The sequence below is a fragment of the Carassius auratus genome, chromosome 1 (assembly GCF_003368295.1).
Source record: "Carassius auratus strain Wakin chromosome 1, ASM336829v1, whole genome shotgun sequence".
Lineage (NCBI taxonomy): Eukaryota > Metazoa > Chordata > Actinopteri > Cypriniformes > Cyprinidae > Carassius > Carassius auratus.
This window is the reverse complement of record NC_039243.1, coordinates 9,429,886-9,447,944: the sequence shown is the minus strand read 5'-3', so window position 1 is coordinate 9,447,944 and position 18,059 is coordinate 9,429,886. Positions and strand designations below refer to the sequence as shown.

General features: G+C 36.6%; 1 protein-coding gene across 3 annotated transcripts in view; it reads left to right on the top strand.

Moving 5' to 3' along the window:
• Positions 1 to 7,471: 7,471 nt before the first annotated feature.
• Positions 7,472 to 18,059, top strand: part of inpp4b (inositol polyphosphate-4-phosphatase type II B) — a 101,399-nt gene continuing 90,811 nt past the window's right edge. The window contains exons 1-2 of one of the 3 annotated variants that reach the window (XM_026230246.1): positions 7,472 to 8,102; positions 13,926 to 14,042. In XM_026230246.1, coding sequence (XP_026086031.1) covers positions 8,064 to 8,102; positions 13,926 to 14,042 — 156 coding nt within the window. In that variant the 5' untranslated portion in view covers positions 7,472 to 8,063. Of the gene's footprint in view, positions 8,103 to 10,757; positions 10,886 to 13,925; positions 14,043 to 18,059 lie in introns of those variants that run through there. The other 2 variants (XM_026230220.1, XM_026230237.1) reach the window with 2 other exon arrangements.

The following is an 18,059-nucleotide window of genomic DNA, read 5'->3' as shown; positions in this document are numbered from 1 at the left end:
GTGTAATTGATCTGCTCACGGAAACCTTTCCAATGTATGTGAAATATTATTATTATTAATAATAATAATAATAATTAGATACTGAGAATAATTTGGAAGTAAAACAAAGTGTTGCATGTTTTCTTGGTGTACAGAAAAGTATATTTATTTTGTACATCATTTGCAACTGCTTTTTTTTCACTTAATTAGCAGCCCCAAAAATTTAATTGTCCTCTGTAATAGGGACTAATGAAAAGAGAATTAGAATTTCTTTTAAAATGCAAAGTTGAATAATAATCAAAAAAAAAAAAAAAAAAAATCTCTGTAAACACTTAAGTGTGTCCCGTAAGGCAGTGGCTCCCAATCCTGGTCCTGGAGAAGCCCAACACTGCACATTTGAGATGTCTCCCTGATCAAACACACCTGATTCAACTCATCAGCTCATCAGTGAAGACTCCAAGACCTCAAAAGTGTGTTTGTGAGATAAGAGAGACGCCAAAACCGTGCAGTGCTGGGGTTCTCCAGGATCAGGAACGGGAACCAATGTCATCAGGTCATGAAAAGTTCGACACACACTTGTGGTCACCATGCTCACTCGAACACTTGGCCTAAACATAGGAAATACGTCAAATAAATAATCGATTGGTCAAGTGCAAAGATGGCAAGTGTGGGTATTTGGACAGTGCAAAAGTTTAAGAAACAACAAATGCTGTGCAATTTATAACAGCAGTTTGATAAAAAGGTAAAACCAACACAGACTTACTGCTGCAAATGTCTGCCTCCGCAGCTTTTTGTCTTCTCCATTTCTGAAGGAAAACCTCTCCACAAACACCACAGGGATGACTGCTTCCTTTACATCTTTTCAGCTAAAAAAAAAAATACATAATAATAAAAATAAGAAAGGGGGAGGGGTAGAATAAAATAGAATTATAAACAGAATTTTAATAATGTTTTGTGAGCAAAATATTTAAAATATAAACTGATATGAATGAACTGCAGGAAGGGAAAAATGTGTCCTTTCATTCATTTACTTTTTTTGGATTTACATAAAAATGTTCAAAAGCATGGTACAGTAAATGTGTGATATCTGTAATATAAAAGCACATCAAAAACGACCATTACAGTTGTACAACCAAAGTTAGTTTGATGATTATTTTATTGTTGTATTGATTATTAATATACCATAGTAGAACTACAGTTACTGAGGTAAAAACATGGTAAATGTCCCATTCCTGGGTTTTAACTTCAAATTTAATTTGTTGCTATTGTACATGCCGTGGTTACCATGATTTTACTACAAATTTACATCTTTGACATGAAATGAATATATTGAAAGTCTATGGCACGTCACGTGACCGACAGGGTTTAATCACACTAGTTAGCAGGTGTGTTCACTTAGTTAAACGCAATGAAACTCAAAGACAGCCTCGGATGACTGATATAATACAGCGAGTAAACAATATGGCGCTAATCTGATTAATAAAGACAGAATAAATTTTATAACAGGCATTAAAAGAGCGTAATTATATCTACTCACCGACCCTGTGGCACATGGAAACTGATGGCAAGTATCGCGATGTGTGCTGAATGAGACTTCTTGAACGTGATTTCATAGAGATGATGAACTATGAATAAGCCATAAGCGAGAATGGTGTGTAAGAAAACGGTTAAACTGCTTACTTGCACGCGCCTTGGAGCGTTGTTAAACTCACCTTTTTATGCCGTTTTCCCTGCAGTTGAGTGTTGCTTTGGTCAAACTCACCGCTGAGTGCTGTTTTACCTGCAGTTGAGTGTTGTTAAACTCACCACTGATGAACGCGCTAAGCTTTGGCACAGAGATCACTTTAATATCAGATTGCGAGAATATTTAAACCTCAAAAACAAGTTGGAGGGCCAGATAGAAACGATCTCTGTCATATATATATATATATATATATATATATTTGTAGCCTATTATTTATTTTTATTTATTCAGTGTAGTTGCGGTGTGCTGAACCAAGACGTCAAATATAAACGCTGCTGAGTTCTATAGAAGTCTATCGGACTAACCTGCACGTTGAAAAATAACGCCAAAGGTATACCCAGTGCGTCAAAAAAGTGACGCCAGATCACTTGACCATGCGTCAGACATTTGACGAGTAGAGAGTGAGACTGTGTTGGCAATAGAAACCTCATCAGTTTTCCTCATTAAGCCCGAGTTTTTCTTGCTCTTGAGCTAATCGTCAAACAGGTGCCAGATGCAAATAGTGTCACCTTAAGTAAAACAATGACAAAATTACCATGATGAATACTCCTCGTTTTAAAAGCATATGGGTTTCTCGTAGCAACCAGTGTTTTTCTCTTAATGACATTACACATTACTCAAATTGATCTGTTTCGAGGTTTGTGGCGTCTCATTGTCATAAACTAATTACAGAGCGCGCTCGTCTGCTATGCTAATGACTTGATAGATTCCAGTCCCACTAAATAAACAGCACGGCATAATTGCAGCGCTGAGGATTGGCAGACATGATTAATATTATTCAGAGCTCTGGATTCTTATGCTAATGGAAGATCATGTTTTGTGTAGTCGTCTCGCAGGTGTGAAGGTACTGATGGAGTGGCTCATGGAAACGTTTGGTGTGTTGACATAATTACTACTGAAGCGGCAAGTTAAAGAATAGTCCTGCTTATATTTTTGGCTGTGAATCGTGATTGGCTGTTTGCCTATGTATTCTCATTCTAGAAAGCATGTGATTGGATGAAAATTTGCATGTGCCCTTAAATGCATTAATATTTTAAATGTGTAAGTGTGCTTAAGAATGTTTTCTTCGCATGCCTTTGACCTCAAAACTAGCAGACGTGGAATAAAGCCGCAAACCACACATTATTGCTTTTGTGGCTACATGAATTTGAAGCAAACTCGAGAAAACTGAATTTTGTCATGTGGTTGTGAAAAGCAAGGATGAATTATGGTCTTGTAAGGCCCCGGGGCACAAACCAGACTGATGCCATTTTTCTAAATATAAAATATATTCCCCACCTGTAATAAGTCATACTGCTCGCACTAAGCAATATTTTGTTTGTTATCTTGTATATAATTATACAAATATTTGTTTTAATCAAATTTAAATATACAATATTATTTAATTATATACTTACACAATAAAAACAATCAACTAATTTATTACATTTAATTTAAGTTATATCATTTATGAAATGATTCTGTTATATGTCTTCAGTGTTTTATTGTATAACATAATTGTGCAATATTAACACACTTGTACAATATCATGTTTATTAAATGCATTTATATTATTATATATTCATATTTAAATTATTACAAGTTTTATATTAATAATATTTTATTATATAATTATTATTATTATTCATTTATATAACTTGACAATTTTCCTATAAAATCCTAACAAGCTTTTAATTAATAATGCCACTGAAATCATCAAAAGGCGGCATCTGTACCATCTCATAATGTCAACATGATTCTGCCTGCGCGCGTGTGTGTGTGTGCGTGTGTGTGTGTTTGGTCTTGTTTGATTGGCAGCATCTGATGAAACTGTGTGTAAAGGACCATGAATGGATCAGCTGCTTCACCCTGAAGGACGGAGACAATTATTTTGAGACTCTTAGTTTTATTTTTGTAAACCCCTGATAAGAATATGATCTTTTCATGGTTGTTTTCATAGATTTTTGTTAAGATTAGCAGAAGGATGGTGGCTGATATCACCGATAGGATATCAGGTGTGAATTCCTACAGCAGAGATGATATTCAGCTTTTCTCTTGTGGCTCTTGGATCTTTGATGCTAAAACGTCCACCTTGTAACCTGCCGACAAAGTTTACCGATGTTGTCATTGCTGACGTCTATCCCCAAGGTTATCCAGCGCTCCTATCTCTGATTTCAGATCAGACATGTCGTCTTCTGTGCCGAGTATGCCACCGGCTGCTGAAATGAGAAATAGCTGGTATCATGAAGTCTTGAGAGGTTGAGGACTGTAACTCTCTGTCCGTGTGTGTAGATGTTTTCATGAAATCACACTTGACAATCTCAAGTACTATATGAACTGAACAGAGGCATGCACATTTACAACACTTTTCCAGTTTGGTCAAGATGACTAGATGATGCATGAATCACAAACTATTAAATGCATTTTTTACAAAAACAAAATGACAATAATAATTCACCTCGAATATGAGGAGTGGTTTGTATGGGTCCAGGCTTTCGAAGGGTGCACATGTGTATGCAAAGCCTACAAAATCTTATATCAATTGACAAACCGTATAATATAACAAGTTGATAGAGTCCCCTGCTGTGAATACTAAAATGCTGATCAAATCATTCTAGATGCTGGCAGTGAGGAAAGCTACATCTGTCAGCAAGACCTGCAAAAATGTATTTTAAAAAATCAAAATTAATACCGTATGAGCAGGGTAGGGCAATGTCTTTGGTAAGATGGAAAATGACTGTAAAAACTTGATTTACAGTTGAAATACAGAGACAGAGAGAGAGAGAGAGAGAGAGAGCCATTTTAAAATTACAGGGTGACTCAAGTCCATACATCAAACCTAAATGAAAAAGAAAAGTATAATATATACACATATAAACTCTATAAACAGTAAATTCCATTCACCATAAAGCATTAATAAAATAAACTGGAAAGAATACCCTTTATTATAACAATCTTACTATTAACAAACCATCCAAACCCTTGTGGTACCCAAAGTGGAAGCTTTAGCCTAAGTTCTGCCAGGAAGACTCAATCACTTCGTCACTAATTACCTTCATCATTATCCAATCATTATCCTCCACCCTCCCCACCACCACCACCAGGATGGTCCTGTCCTTACCTTCCAGGAGGGTCGGCTGCGCCCCTGCCTTCGTCTTCAGGCAGGAAATGCAGATTCGCTACCCTCGGATTACGAACCGTGAACGGGGCCTTCCGCCAAAGAAATTTATAATTGTGCTCGCTGAGCTGTCAATAAATGTACGCTTCGTACATCATTTTATCTCTCGAGTCTTTCTGGTAGAACTACATTTCCCATAATTCCTAACACAGGATATAAAGGACATCAGAAAAAGCCGCACTCTTTTAATTACAAACTTTGGGTCCATGCTCCAGTCATGGATCCCGGCAGAACCACGGGTAAGATACTCAATCCTTCAACTAATTAAAGAAATTAACCCATATCTTGTGTAGTTGTGGTTTTATCAATCACTAGCGTGCACTCCAGTAATGAATTATGTCGCTCTTTGATCTTCAATGCACACGTAAGAGACAACAAGCACAACTAACACTAAATGTTTTGGGCTAAATATTAAAGAGACAAAAAGGCCAACTAGCCCAATTCTTACTACAAGTGTGGCCTTAGCCATCACATTGACCAATTAATCTAGTTTCTCTAACGAGACTGGAGGACAACATGTGTGCGTCTCAACACTGCAGTGTTTCATTCTTGAAATAATCAGTTTTTAAACAAATAATTTGAGTAAATGACTGAACAATCTATTCATGAAGACAGCCACTTGATTAATTTCTAAATTAATCCACTGTTATAAGCAAATAGTTTGAATGCATGATTCAGTGAATCACTCATTATTTGGGTTTGGCGCCACCTACTGGCGGTTTTAGTGTCATATCGAGATATATATGATCAAATATAACAATCTTATTATCAGGTTGTGCAAGATTAGGCTAGCGAATCCGCTTTCACTTTTGAGCATACAAAACTCCTGTTGTGATTTTATTTTGAAGTTTGTTTTTAAATGGATAGTTCACACAATGATGAACGACTGCTCCATGATTTACTCACTCTCAAGCCATCCTAGGTGTATATAACTTTCTTATTTTAGGCAAATACAATCAGAGCTATATTTAAAAATATCCTGGCTCTTCCAAGCTTTATAATGACAACGAATGGGTGATCATAGTCCAATATAAGTCCAAAAAAACGGCACCAATCCATCATAAAAAAGTGCTGCACAGGCTCCTTTCTTCAGAGATTCTTCTCTGTGATGTCCAGCTCAGACAAGTTTAGGTAATTAGTCTCATTAAAGACCTGCCATTGAGTGATTGTTCACATGATATTGTGCATTTAAAAGGTGGATTATGAAATTGCATATGGTGCATCTTAAAAAGAACAGTTTTAAAATAGATAATTAGAATAATGTCATCTCTTGGCAATGCAATTGCATGTATTTTTTCCCCGCACCAATTATTTCTTTCTCAAAAGTTCTAAGAACCTCTAGTCGAATCATTAGAAAAACAAAATCATTATATTCTTTACGATTCCCATTCGTAAGTAGCACATCTTTTTTTGTTTTGTTTTTTCCAGCAGCTTCAGTCAATAACCTGAGCTGCATTGAGGTGTGTTCGACAGGAATATCAAGCCTTGACATTCCTGCTCCGTTCTTTTGATACATTTTTTATTATTGTGTTTTGGCTTGGTTTTTGACCTTGAATCACTGCACATCACTAACTCTCGTTAGAACATGTCCAACTCTTTTACATTACAAACTCAGCCTGGTTTGTACTTTTTGAAACTTGTTTTCCACGGCTTTAATAAACCTCATACAGATCCCGATCCTGCAGGCGTTCACAGAGTGGTGCGATGCCGTCCTACAGGAAGACGGCGGAGGCAGGAAGGGAAGGAGTGAAAGAGAAATCCCTCTTCAAGAATAGCTCCAGAGCCGAGCTGCTCTTCCTGCTGTAGGAAACCTGGAACGGGAGGGTGAAAGCCTCGCTGAAGCAAATGCTGACAGAAATGCAACCCTAATGGGAAAAATGCGCACACTTCTCACAGCCATTCCATGCCACTTTTCAGGAGACTGAGCCAGACTTCCTGTTTCCTCCTGAGATACTTCCTGTATATACCAACAAACCGCTCTTCACATTTGAGGGGTTTTCTCCTCCTGGCACCGTTTTCTGTAATTCTTTCACAAAATGGATTATCTTTATATCCATCTGCTTTCTCTCTCTCATTCCCTCCACTTCCTCTTCCTATATATGTGCTGTATCAGGCATTCATCTTTCTTCTCTTCTTTCAGCGTGTGAGGTGTCAGAGTTCATGGGAAGGAAGCTGAACCCTTCAGTGCAGGTGTTGGAGGAAGCACAACGGCATGATTACTGACACAATGAGTATTAGACATTTTTAAGTAATCTTATTTATTTTTTTAAGAGTTATTTTACTTGTAGCATGAAATTTAACTACTTTTTACACATTGTTTTAGTTAAATGTTCATGCATGTTTAAATCAGTATGGACGTTTTTTAATATTTTGTCTCATATCACACTTCTAATCAACTTAAATGTTGTTTTCATTGACTAAAAATTAGATTGCATTTAAAATCGCAAGTAAAATCGATTTAACTAAAGTGCAAAAGCTAAATCTAGGCTCTCTGCCTTGCTATTGGTCACAAAGCCACACCCCAGACTTATTTCATTGGTTGAGTTGGTTTTGCTGTGTCAGTGTAGTTCAGCTTAAACAACCACAGCAACGGAGTCACAGTGTCTACACTGCTGAACAAGCCTACTTCTAATCTACGCTGGGATAGAAGAAAGAAAAAGCACTTTTAGGATGCTATCGTGCTCTTTGTAAAGTTGCACAGTAAAGCAGGCCTGATTGTGTCTTGCACACACACATTATTTATTGTGGGAAGCTGGCATGTTTCCTCTTGAGTTCTTTACTGAGGGCAACAGCTGGCAGTTCCCTTTGCTCCTATCTCACACCCGGACACACCCTCCGCTGGCACACTGAACTCTCTGTTTCTCTCTCTCTCTTTTTTCTCCCTCCACATGGACCCTCGGCCCCACATGAGTGCACAAAGAGAAGTCTATTTCCCACTAAATTAGATTTGCTGGAGGAAAGAGGTTTGCGCTGTTGAAGCTCACCCAGACTGCTGTAATATTTAGCTTTCATGCGTGTGTGTGTGTGTGTGTGTGTTAGTTGTTCTGCGACGTATCTATACTTCACCATATAGATCGAACAATGACTGGCTTCAGTTTCTGTGTTAGCAATCGAGCGAGCTGGATGCTGGAAGCTGCCGAATAGTGCCACTTTTGTGAAAACACTCGAGACTCTGGACTAAAGATGGACTTGAGCTCATGTTGTTGGAGGCTGAGATGTTGGGTAGGTGTGAATTTATATATGTGCAAGTTTCTTTTTTCTAAGTATTTATATATATATATATATATATATATATATATATATATATATATATATATATATATATATATATTATAATAATAAAATATTTTTTATTGCTAAAATTAAATATGTAAAAATTTTTAAATGATGAATTACCATGCTTTTTATACTTTGACAAATGTTTTGTTTACATATTTATGAAAAATGTAGTTGAAAATCAGAACTGTCCATATTTTGTCAAACACAAAATGAGATTTTCAAAATTGAGATTTTTAATTTTTGCAGAATATTCATGAAGCTGTTTTGCATATATTAACAGTTCGTAGTGACGACATCTGTCCAAAAAAGTGGACTTTGATTGGGTTAGTTTGAATTATAAGTGAATATATAAATAATTTAATAATTGCAAACATTTATAAAAAACTTTTTATGTTTCAGAAAATTGTGTTTTGTATACTTTTTTTCTTGAAACGTTAATGGAGAGTTTTTGTTACCAAGTCCCAAAAGGACAAAAATGGTATTAAAAAAGCACTCAAAAAATTGTTGAAGTGCCGTTGATGTCACCTTAACTGAACCTAGCGACTGACTTTTTTCACTAAAAATTATCAAAAATCTTATAAGACTTGAAAAAGTAGAAGTAACAAACTTTTTGGATGAACTATTCACGTAAGTCTGCTTTGGGGATCTACATATCTTGTTTGCATTCATAAATGAAGGATTACGGAATAAACAGTATGCAATATAATTTGCTGAGCAATTGACAAATGAATTGTATGTAATCATGTACTTCTCAACAGAGACGTGTCCCTCAAACGCAGTTCATAATTGCATGCGATCATCTGAAGTGGTGGTGAAAATCACAGAGGTTTCCCTAATGAGTGAAACCGTGAAGCAAGATTCCCAGATTTGTTTTCCACATTGAGCGTGGAAGGCGTCTGCTGTGGATTGCTGTGAATGACAGTTGTCTGAAAGAGCAGCAGGTGTGGGCCACGCTGTGAGGAGAGAGCTGGCCCACTTTAGTTGTTTCATATAGACAGGTGCTGTAGTCTGAAATGAGACTGCAGCTGTTTCGCACATGTAATCTCATGTACACGTGTGTGTGTGTGTGTGTGTGTGAAGATGTTGCAGGCAGTTAGGCACCGCTGTGTTTCCCAGTGGAGGTTTTGCTCGGTCATCATGCTGATGCTGGTCTGATGTGACAGTCGAGTGTAGAACAGGACAGTTAGTGAACGCAGCATTGGTTTGATATCAAGTGCCATGATGGTTTGTTAAATTCCTGTGGCTCAGTGGTAGAGCATTGCGCTAGCAGCGCTAAAAGTTGTGGGTTCAATTCCAAGAGAACATAAATATATAAAATATACCCTGAACACACTGCAAGTCACTTTGGATAAAAGCATCTGCTTAAAGCTGCAGTAGGTAACTTTTGTTAAAATATATTTTTTACATATTTTTTAAACCTGTCATTATGTCCTGACAGTAGAATATGAGACAGATAATCTGTGAAAAAATCAAGCTCCTCTGGCTCCTCCCAGTGTCCTATTGCCATTTGCAGAAAATTCATCCGCTCCCGGTAAAAAACAACCAATCAGAGCTGCGGTCCGTAACTTTGTTTGTGTTCAAAATGTAGAAAAATGTATATAATAAGCGAGTACACCATGAATCCATTTTCCAAACCGTGTTTTTAGCTTGTCCTGAATCACTAGGGTTCACCTATAATAAGTGTTTATATTCGGACTATTTTAGATTGCTTCAAGGGGTACCGCGGCGGAGTAACACAGTACCTTTGTGATTCTTCATAGACTTAATCAGAGAGAAGTAGTTCCGGCTACGATGTTCTTCCGCAAGACGCAAGCAGTTCTGTTTATTAACCGCCAGAGCCTCAAAAGTTACCGACCGCAGCTTTAGTGCAAATGTAATTCAGTATTGCTAAATATTATTGCAATTTCAAATAACTGTTTTCTATTAGAATATATTATTAAATGTAATTTATTCCTGTGATGCAAAGCTTTCAGTCTTCAGTGTCACCTGATCTAATATGTGGATTTGCAGCTCAAGAAACATTTCCTTTTTTTTTTTTTTTACCCCAAAACTTTTAAAATGTAGTTATTTGGCACCTAAAAATGTACTTCATACTGAGAATAATGATTTAACAGTCACACTCTTGAGTTGCTTCCCTGGTAATATTTAGAGAAATGCAGACTGTGTGTTTGTGTGTTTTCAGCCTCTTAATGTCCTGGAAAATCCCACTCTATAAAAAAAACCGTCTTGCCTCAGGAGGAGGGACGTTAAGTGAGATTTGACGTCACACCCCTGTCTCTTTATAAACCATCTTTGTTGGTTATTTATTATGGATGCATGTGCATTTGTGTGCACATTGATTTCTGGCCAAAATCATGGCGACCTGCTATTTATTCAGTCTGTTTTTGTATCGCATTCCTATCGAACGTCCAGTTAGTGTAAAAATAAGTTTGTCCAGTGTGACAGCACATTACAGGACAAATTGGCCACTTTGGGACATATCTAAATGACTCCCTCCGCCCTGCATTCACCACACACACTAAATAAACGCTGCTTTTTGAAACAGGGCCATTAGTCCTCAGGATTGAGCATTACCCATGCTGCTGTTGGGTTTTCAGCGCTCCCCTGCGTCGCTCCGCTGATTTATACCAGCAGTGATATTGACCTTGTGTTTGTGTGGGTTCAGATTTGTGCTGGTCACTTGTTTTATCTCGACTCTAACTGAAATTTTAGGCATGGAGGGTGAGGTAAGTTTGAGATTGTAATGCTTTTTAGTGATTTAGCATGGATCATAACTTTAGCGGGATTTATATGGTCCTCTTTGTGCTGTTTGGTGACGGAGTTTGAAAACCTTTCAGCTTATATAGATCCTGCGGATTCTTTTAATTAAGCACTTTATAAAATCAATCTCGCCCTGTTGAATTGATGAATGATGCAAACCTGTGAAAGACTCTGAGATCACTTTGGCTAATGTCACCGTGTGCCGTTTTCTTGCATAGCTAGCATTAAAGGAATAGTTCACCCCCCAGAAAGTTTGTTTGCATGTCATGTATGACTTTCTGTCTTCCTTGGAACAAAAATAGTAATATGGCATCTTTACAGCCTAAACCGACAGTATAGTCACCTTCAGTTTGTCTGTCAAACTTCAGAAAATGACACCATAAAATGTGCAGTATATTCTGTGGGAAAACATTTACACCAGTTAAGAGAAAAAATACAAGATTGTCTTGGTAAATCATAATTGTGACATGTTAAGTCATAATTATGAGCTAAAAATTAAAGACTTGCTTTCAACTTAAACTTGTCATAATTATGTATTTTCAATGCAATTTTGTAATTATGACAAGTTGAGATAAAGATATAAATATGAGTTTAAAACGTCAAAATTAAGACTGAGATAAAATAGTCATGATTATGGATTAACAACCTATTACAGGTTTAAATTAAAACTATAATTGTGGAATCAAGTTGAAATTATGAGATATAAAGTGATAATTATGACCAGCTGAAATTGGAATGAAATGTTGATTGTTCTGATAAATAAATAATTGAAAGGCATACATATTCTTAAAGTTGAAATTATGAGATAAACACATCGAAATTGTGACAAAAATAAAGTTATATTACATATTATATATAATTATATATATATATATATATATATATATATATATATATATATATATATATATAAAATCGTTAACATTTGAAAATTAAAAATTTAAGACATTTATTATATGCATCAAAATGATGACACTGTAATTGACAATAAATTTTTGTCCTAATTATGACTTTGTCTATCATAATTATTATTTTTTAAATCTCATAATTCTGACTTAGTATCTAATTTTCGTTTATCTCATCATTCTTACTTAATGAGTAATCATTTAAATTGTTAATGATCATTTAGATTTTTTTACATCATATGTAGGATTTAACATTTTTAAATGTTGCAGAAACAGAGTTTCCATAATATTCCACTCCTTCTGAAGTAGCTTTTATGAGGAATGCAACTTTAAAATGAACCCATTATTTCTGTCTAGTCTACTGAAGATTTCAAGTTTTGTTCACTTACTGTATTGTTCAAAATGTGTTGCACCATGTTTGACGTTGTTGATGCACCATTTCAATTATGCAGAATGAATTTTCAGTGAATAATGGGGTCTGTTGTTTATGATTGTTGTTGTGTGACGTGATTATTAGAAATAGAGCAAATGAGTTGTGTGGAATAATATTCTGGGCTTTTCTGCTGCTTTTTGGATGTTCAAAACTGTTGTTATTGTAAACTTGTACAAAAGCGAAGATACTTTACAAAGTCTTCAGCATTCCTTAATGTACCGGTTTAGAACGGCAGAAGGTTGAGTGAGTGATGATTGAGCAGAATATTCATTTAGGGGTGAATTATCCCTTTAACCGGATACATTTTCCGAACCGGAGGCACTTAGACTCAGTGTGATCTTCAGCTCAGATAGCAGATGTGAAACAGATAGCATGGGGCAGCATCGATCCAGAACTGACTTGAATAATAGCCAAGCTGCTTTTTACCCTGAGCGAAGGTCTCTGGACTTCTAGATGTGTGATTGAGTTCACATGCCAGCAGTCGCTCCTCGATATCTGTCCCGCCCACCGTCTCAGGGGGCTTCGGTCCAGAGACGCCCCAGAACGAAATGCGGATGTGTAAACACAGCCATGACTGGGAGTTTCCCGGTCTGAGATCAGTGCACTATGATAAGTGCGTGAAGATTCGTCCGTGGCTTCTTCTCATAAACAGACACTTTTTGATCTCGCTCTACTGCTGTGGTTGTGTTTTTAGTTGAGCTGTTGCGGTTTAGGGATGGGTCACTATGGTCCTCTGTTCATCCCAAACATTATTAGTGCTGGGCAATGATTCAAATTTGTAATCACATGATCTCTATACACAAAATTAATATATGAATCTCTTATGCACAAAAGTAATTTAATAAATTCAAAAGTAATGCATTGTGCACTTTTTCATTTATAAGTACTACCATATGAACAAAAGTGCAAAAATAGTATTTGGTTTGCAAACACTTTAAACAAATAAGGTGCTTTTTTTTACAGCTGTATTCCTTTTAAATGGTAGCAGATAAATATTTCTTAATAAATAAATAAATCTAGAATCATGGTGAAAAGTAACAGTTTCTACAAAAATGTTTCTTGAGCAGTAAATCATCATATTAGAATGATTTCTATGTGAAACTGAAGACTGGTGGAATTCAGCTTTGTATCACAGGAATAAATCACAGTTTACATTATATTCATACAGAAGAGAGTTATTTAAAATCGTAATAATATTTCACAATATTACTGTTTTAACTGCATTTATGATCAAATAAATGCAGCCTTGGTGACATTCAGAAACATTACAAAATCTTTAAATGGTTGTTTGTTACCTATTGATTTTATTTTATTTTGTTACATTTATTTGTTCTTTTTTTTTTTACATTTTATTTACATTTATTTTATTAAATGTATATTTATTTACATTTATTTACATGTATGTATTTTTATTTAATTTATACTTCTATTTTTATTTATTTTCAAAAAATGTATATTTGTATTCTACAAGTTATTTGCACTCACTTTTGAAAACCCCTGGTTTAGCACAACCCTTCTCTGATTTAGGCTCCAGACTTCAACATTCGACGTCTCATTTTTATTCCCATCTTACTTGAATAAGTGAAAGAGTGGCGATATGTTGGCAGACAGCTGCGCTGGTTCATTATGATCCTCTCCCATTGACTCTGTCTCTTTTCCTCTTTCCAGGGAACGAGAGATCCCATGTTCCTCCCTGGAGTGAGTTTCCCACCTGACTGGCCCGTCTACAGAGAGACACTCATTAAACTCAGCGTCTACGGTGTGAACGACGGTCTCCAGCAGACGGTGAGGAAAGAGGTTACACTCCACATTGGATGAAATCTGTGCTAGAGACTCTACTTGTCTCGGTTTTGCTTGTGCAGATCTCAGTCTCTGGTTCATGGATTTGTTGCGGTCCCGTTATTGATGATATTTGGGGATTCTGGGGCCCCAGTGTTGTTTGTGAAGCCCTGAATGTATTTTACTTACTTCTAATCACCTGCTTAGTATTGTTTGTCACAAAATCAATCAGAACCGCAGCTTTAGTCTATAAATCAGACGTTGTCTAGCAAGCCACATGTTTGATTATTTTGCATAAAGTCTGGCGCATTGACATTTATTCTGCATCGAAATGACAGCTCATTTCATTTGTCGCATCGGTCCGTTCTGCAGACAACACTGAAGAAATCAGATATTATTTCACAGACAAAATCTGAAAACAAAGCAGGAGAAACAGATGCGCTTGAGAAATGTGCCAACTTTAAGATATGAGTCTGGATACTTTTCAAGTACATTTTGTTTAGACGCAATGCCACAAGACTTTACAGAGACTTGTTTTATTATGTAACTTATTTCACCTGTATGCAACATGTACACTGCACTATGAAAAGCAAAAAGGGACAAAAATCGAACTTCAAATCAATACGATGTTCATACAATACTACTTCATACTGCCAAGCCTCAGTGAGCAGGAGGGTAGCAGAAGCTGCTCAATGAGAACCAGGAGTTTTTGACATTCTGAGCAGATCCTTCAGGTTTCATTTGAGCATCATTTCCTCGTCCGCCCGTAGCTTCACGCTTTAGTATTCCTGTACGTGTCCTGCCTCACTTGCATGAATAAGAGAGCAGGAGGAGAGATGGGCAGACGGAAACTCTTCTGATTGCTCTGCCTGGATTTGATCTTGCCGGAGGGCATGAAGTCAGAGCGGACCGGTGGACTGCCTGCCATCGCACATATACAGATAAAAATAATAGCACAGTTATTCCTGCTCTAGCTTACGAATAAGATTCATTTGCTCAGGCACTTCAACTTTAATTACTATCTAACTTATTTGCATAATGGCAGGAAAATTAACAGGATGATCATAAAGAGATGAAGTTACTCATGTATTGTCAATTTAAAGTTTTTTTTTTAATTAATAACTTTTTCCTTTTTTTGACAATCTTTTGATACTTTGATACAAAGTTTACTGATTTCTGAGTAGGTAAAATTTTTCAAAGTAGGATAATAATAAATTATATTATTTATAATTACGTATTTTTGTAATGTATCAATCTTATGCTTAATATATCAATTAATATTAAATGTATAATATGTTACATAAATATATTATATAGATAATAAATATATTTTCATTTTTTAAGATTAATATGATTTAGATAGATAATATGATTTTATGTATTAATAAATATATACATATTAAATATGTTTCATAATAATGTATAAAATGTATTTAAGTATGGATGTATTTATGTATTTATTTTTGGCAACAACCAAGAACATGACAACATCCGGTCAAACCATAGTTGTATGAATAAATATATACATACATACTATGTTTTACGTCTTTAAAATTTGAGTTTAATATTTATTTTTACCATAATTGTAAAACATATGGGCACATGTAGCGTGTAATATTAACAACCTTCTGCACTACAAGACCACAATATTCTCAAGTGGCTGAAATCCCAGTAATAGACTTTGTTTATGTACTATATAAATAGTGGAAACTTCTGAGCCTGCACCAGGGGTTTTGGAGTCGTGGGGTCCGTTTCTGTCAGGACCAGAGTTTACTCGAGAGATTGCTGACTATAGTGGCTTATCTGAAGATCAAAAGACAGATCACTCTGCTTTAAACATGTACGATAGCGTAGATCTCCATGTACAGCTTTCATTTATGAATGCAGAACATGCCTATTTATCATTATGCATAAAAAACTGGGTAAATTATGGTATTTTGATATTCCAGAAGCTTGTTGGCTTTAATATTGTATCCTGTTGATCTCGGTGCACCCTGGAGCAGTGGTTCCAGCTGGGTCAAAACCAGTTTTGCTTCAGGATTCAAGAGGCAAAATGATTACAAATTGGCTTCAGAATTATTTCAAAATGTCACTCAATCAAAACATGCTTAAAAATCTAATACTGTAATGTTTTAATATTACTTTGAACTGCATAGGCCCAATATACAGCGATATGCAGAATTAGCTATTAAAGTGACAGATTTAAAACAACTTTATTAATATGATCAGAAACGTGATTCACGGCATTTTTAGTTTGAGTAGTTTTTAGTCCTTAAATATCAATTCTGATTATTTTGTGCTCATGGTAACCAATAATTTACAAATCTTGCTGCTAGTGAGCCCATGTGTATTATAGTTTCTGTTGTATCTTTTTTTTATTTGTTTTGTAGCGCAAAATGAATTTGCACAATAGAGTTTGATTGAACCCAAAGCATTTGATGACAGCAAAAGATCAGGGAATTGTTTTCTTCTCAATTTTTTTAAGTTCACATTCCTATTGATTTGGCATGGTTTATGCAATGATAGTTATGTACAATTATGATAGTTATGCACAATTATGTTAGATGCATTTTATTTAGCATATTTTTCCCCCGGTTGTTCATGACCTTGTCAGAATTGACCTGTGATCTACCGGTTTAGTTTTTTTACTTACATTCCTGGACTCACAAAGTGATTTAAGGTCACCCTGTGAGCAATCATAGTTCAGTCTGAGACATTGTGGAAAACATAATGAACTTAATTATTCTGCATATTGCACATTGTGAGGAAGGGGGAAAAAGTAGTGAAGAAATGTGCAGCAGTAATACGGCCAATACAGATAAGACTACACGTATCTTAAAGCACTTATGTACCATATTTAGGAAGCTCTTTGACAGGCAAACTAATAGCTGAGCTACAAGTTTCCTGTCAGGAGAAAGTCATTACCTGCCGTCCGCTGGACTACTGAACATGTCATAGCTGTCGCAGCGACGGCGTGCTAGCTAATCAAGAGCTTTTATTTCCATTCAGACTCAGAGGGAACAAGCTCCTAGATGATAAAAGAATCTTTTTTTCACTTAGTCTTTATGAACTCAACCTTTAATTTGATTGTCTCAGGCATGGTAAGGGGATGCAGTGTCTTGTTCCCTCTCAGGGAACCATGGTTACATGCATAACCCGAGACGTTCCCTTTTTAAGGGAACTCCACACTGTATCCTAGAGAACACTTTGGGGAACAAAATACCCACAATGCTATGCCCCGGTGCATGCCTGTCCACCTGGTGAGAGAGCACTAAAAATAGTGGCAAACATGCACTGATTTAAAGGGGGGCACTCTAATGACTCTTCGGACAGCTAAAATAACTTGGGGGGGGGGGGGGGGAATGGGGAACCCAAGCCGTACTACTCTAAGTAGGGACATCCCATTCAGCCAAGCCTAACATAGAAAAGGAGCGTCAGAACGACTGCCCTAGAAAGTGAGGAGGCAGCCCAACCCTGCTACCAGAAATATTAGGAAGAAAGGTAGAAGAAGCTGTTGACTCGGGGAGATCATATCAAAGGAAACCTGCCTCAACCGGTACATCTTTGACAAGTAATTTCCCGAATAGGGAGACTTTATGAGAGCTCAATCCAAGGAACCTGTACATACAGAGAGTGTAGAGAGAGAGAGTGAAGCCTGTGTAGAACTGATTATTGTGACATCAACTCCCTCAAGAGCTAAGCGTGCCTATAGTTCAAGCATCACTATTATTCCTGCGAGAGCTGGACTTGATCGTGTGAAGGCTGTCTACAATCCTTTGGGAGCGAACAGAAAGAAGGGAACTCCTGAAAGGGAAAGCACTTCCCATCAGATTCCTTCCATGCCCTGCCTACAATGACTGTGATCGGTCTGCATAGCTGCCTTTGCAGTCCCCAAACCACAGGTGCAGACACTCAATTCTCATTCCTCAAAAGAGAATCAAGCATACGAGGCATTTCTCTGCATGATCGCATCACGGAGCGTGCATTTAGCTCCCCCGAGAGCCAAACGCACTACATTCAAAC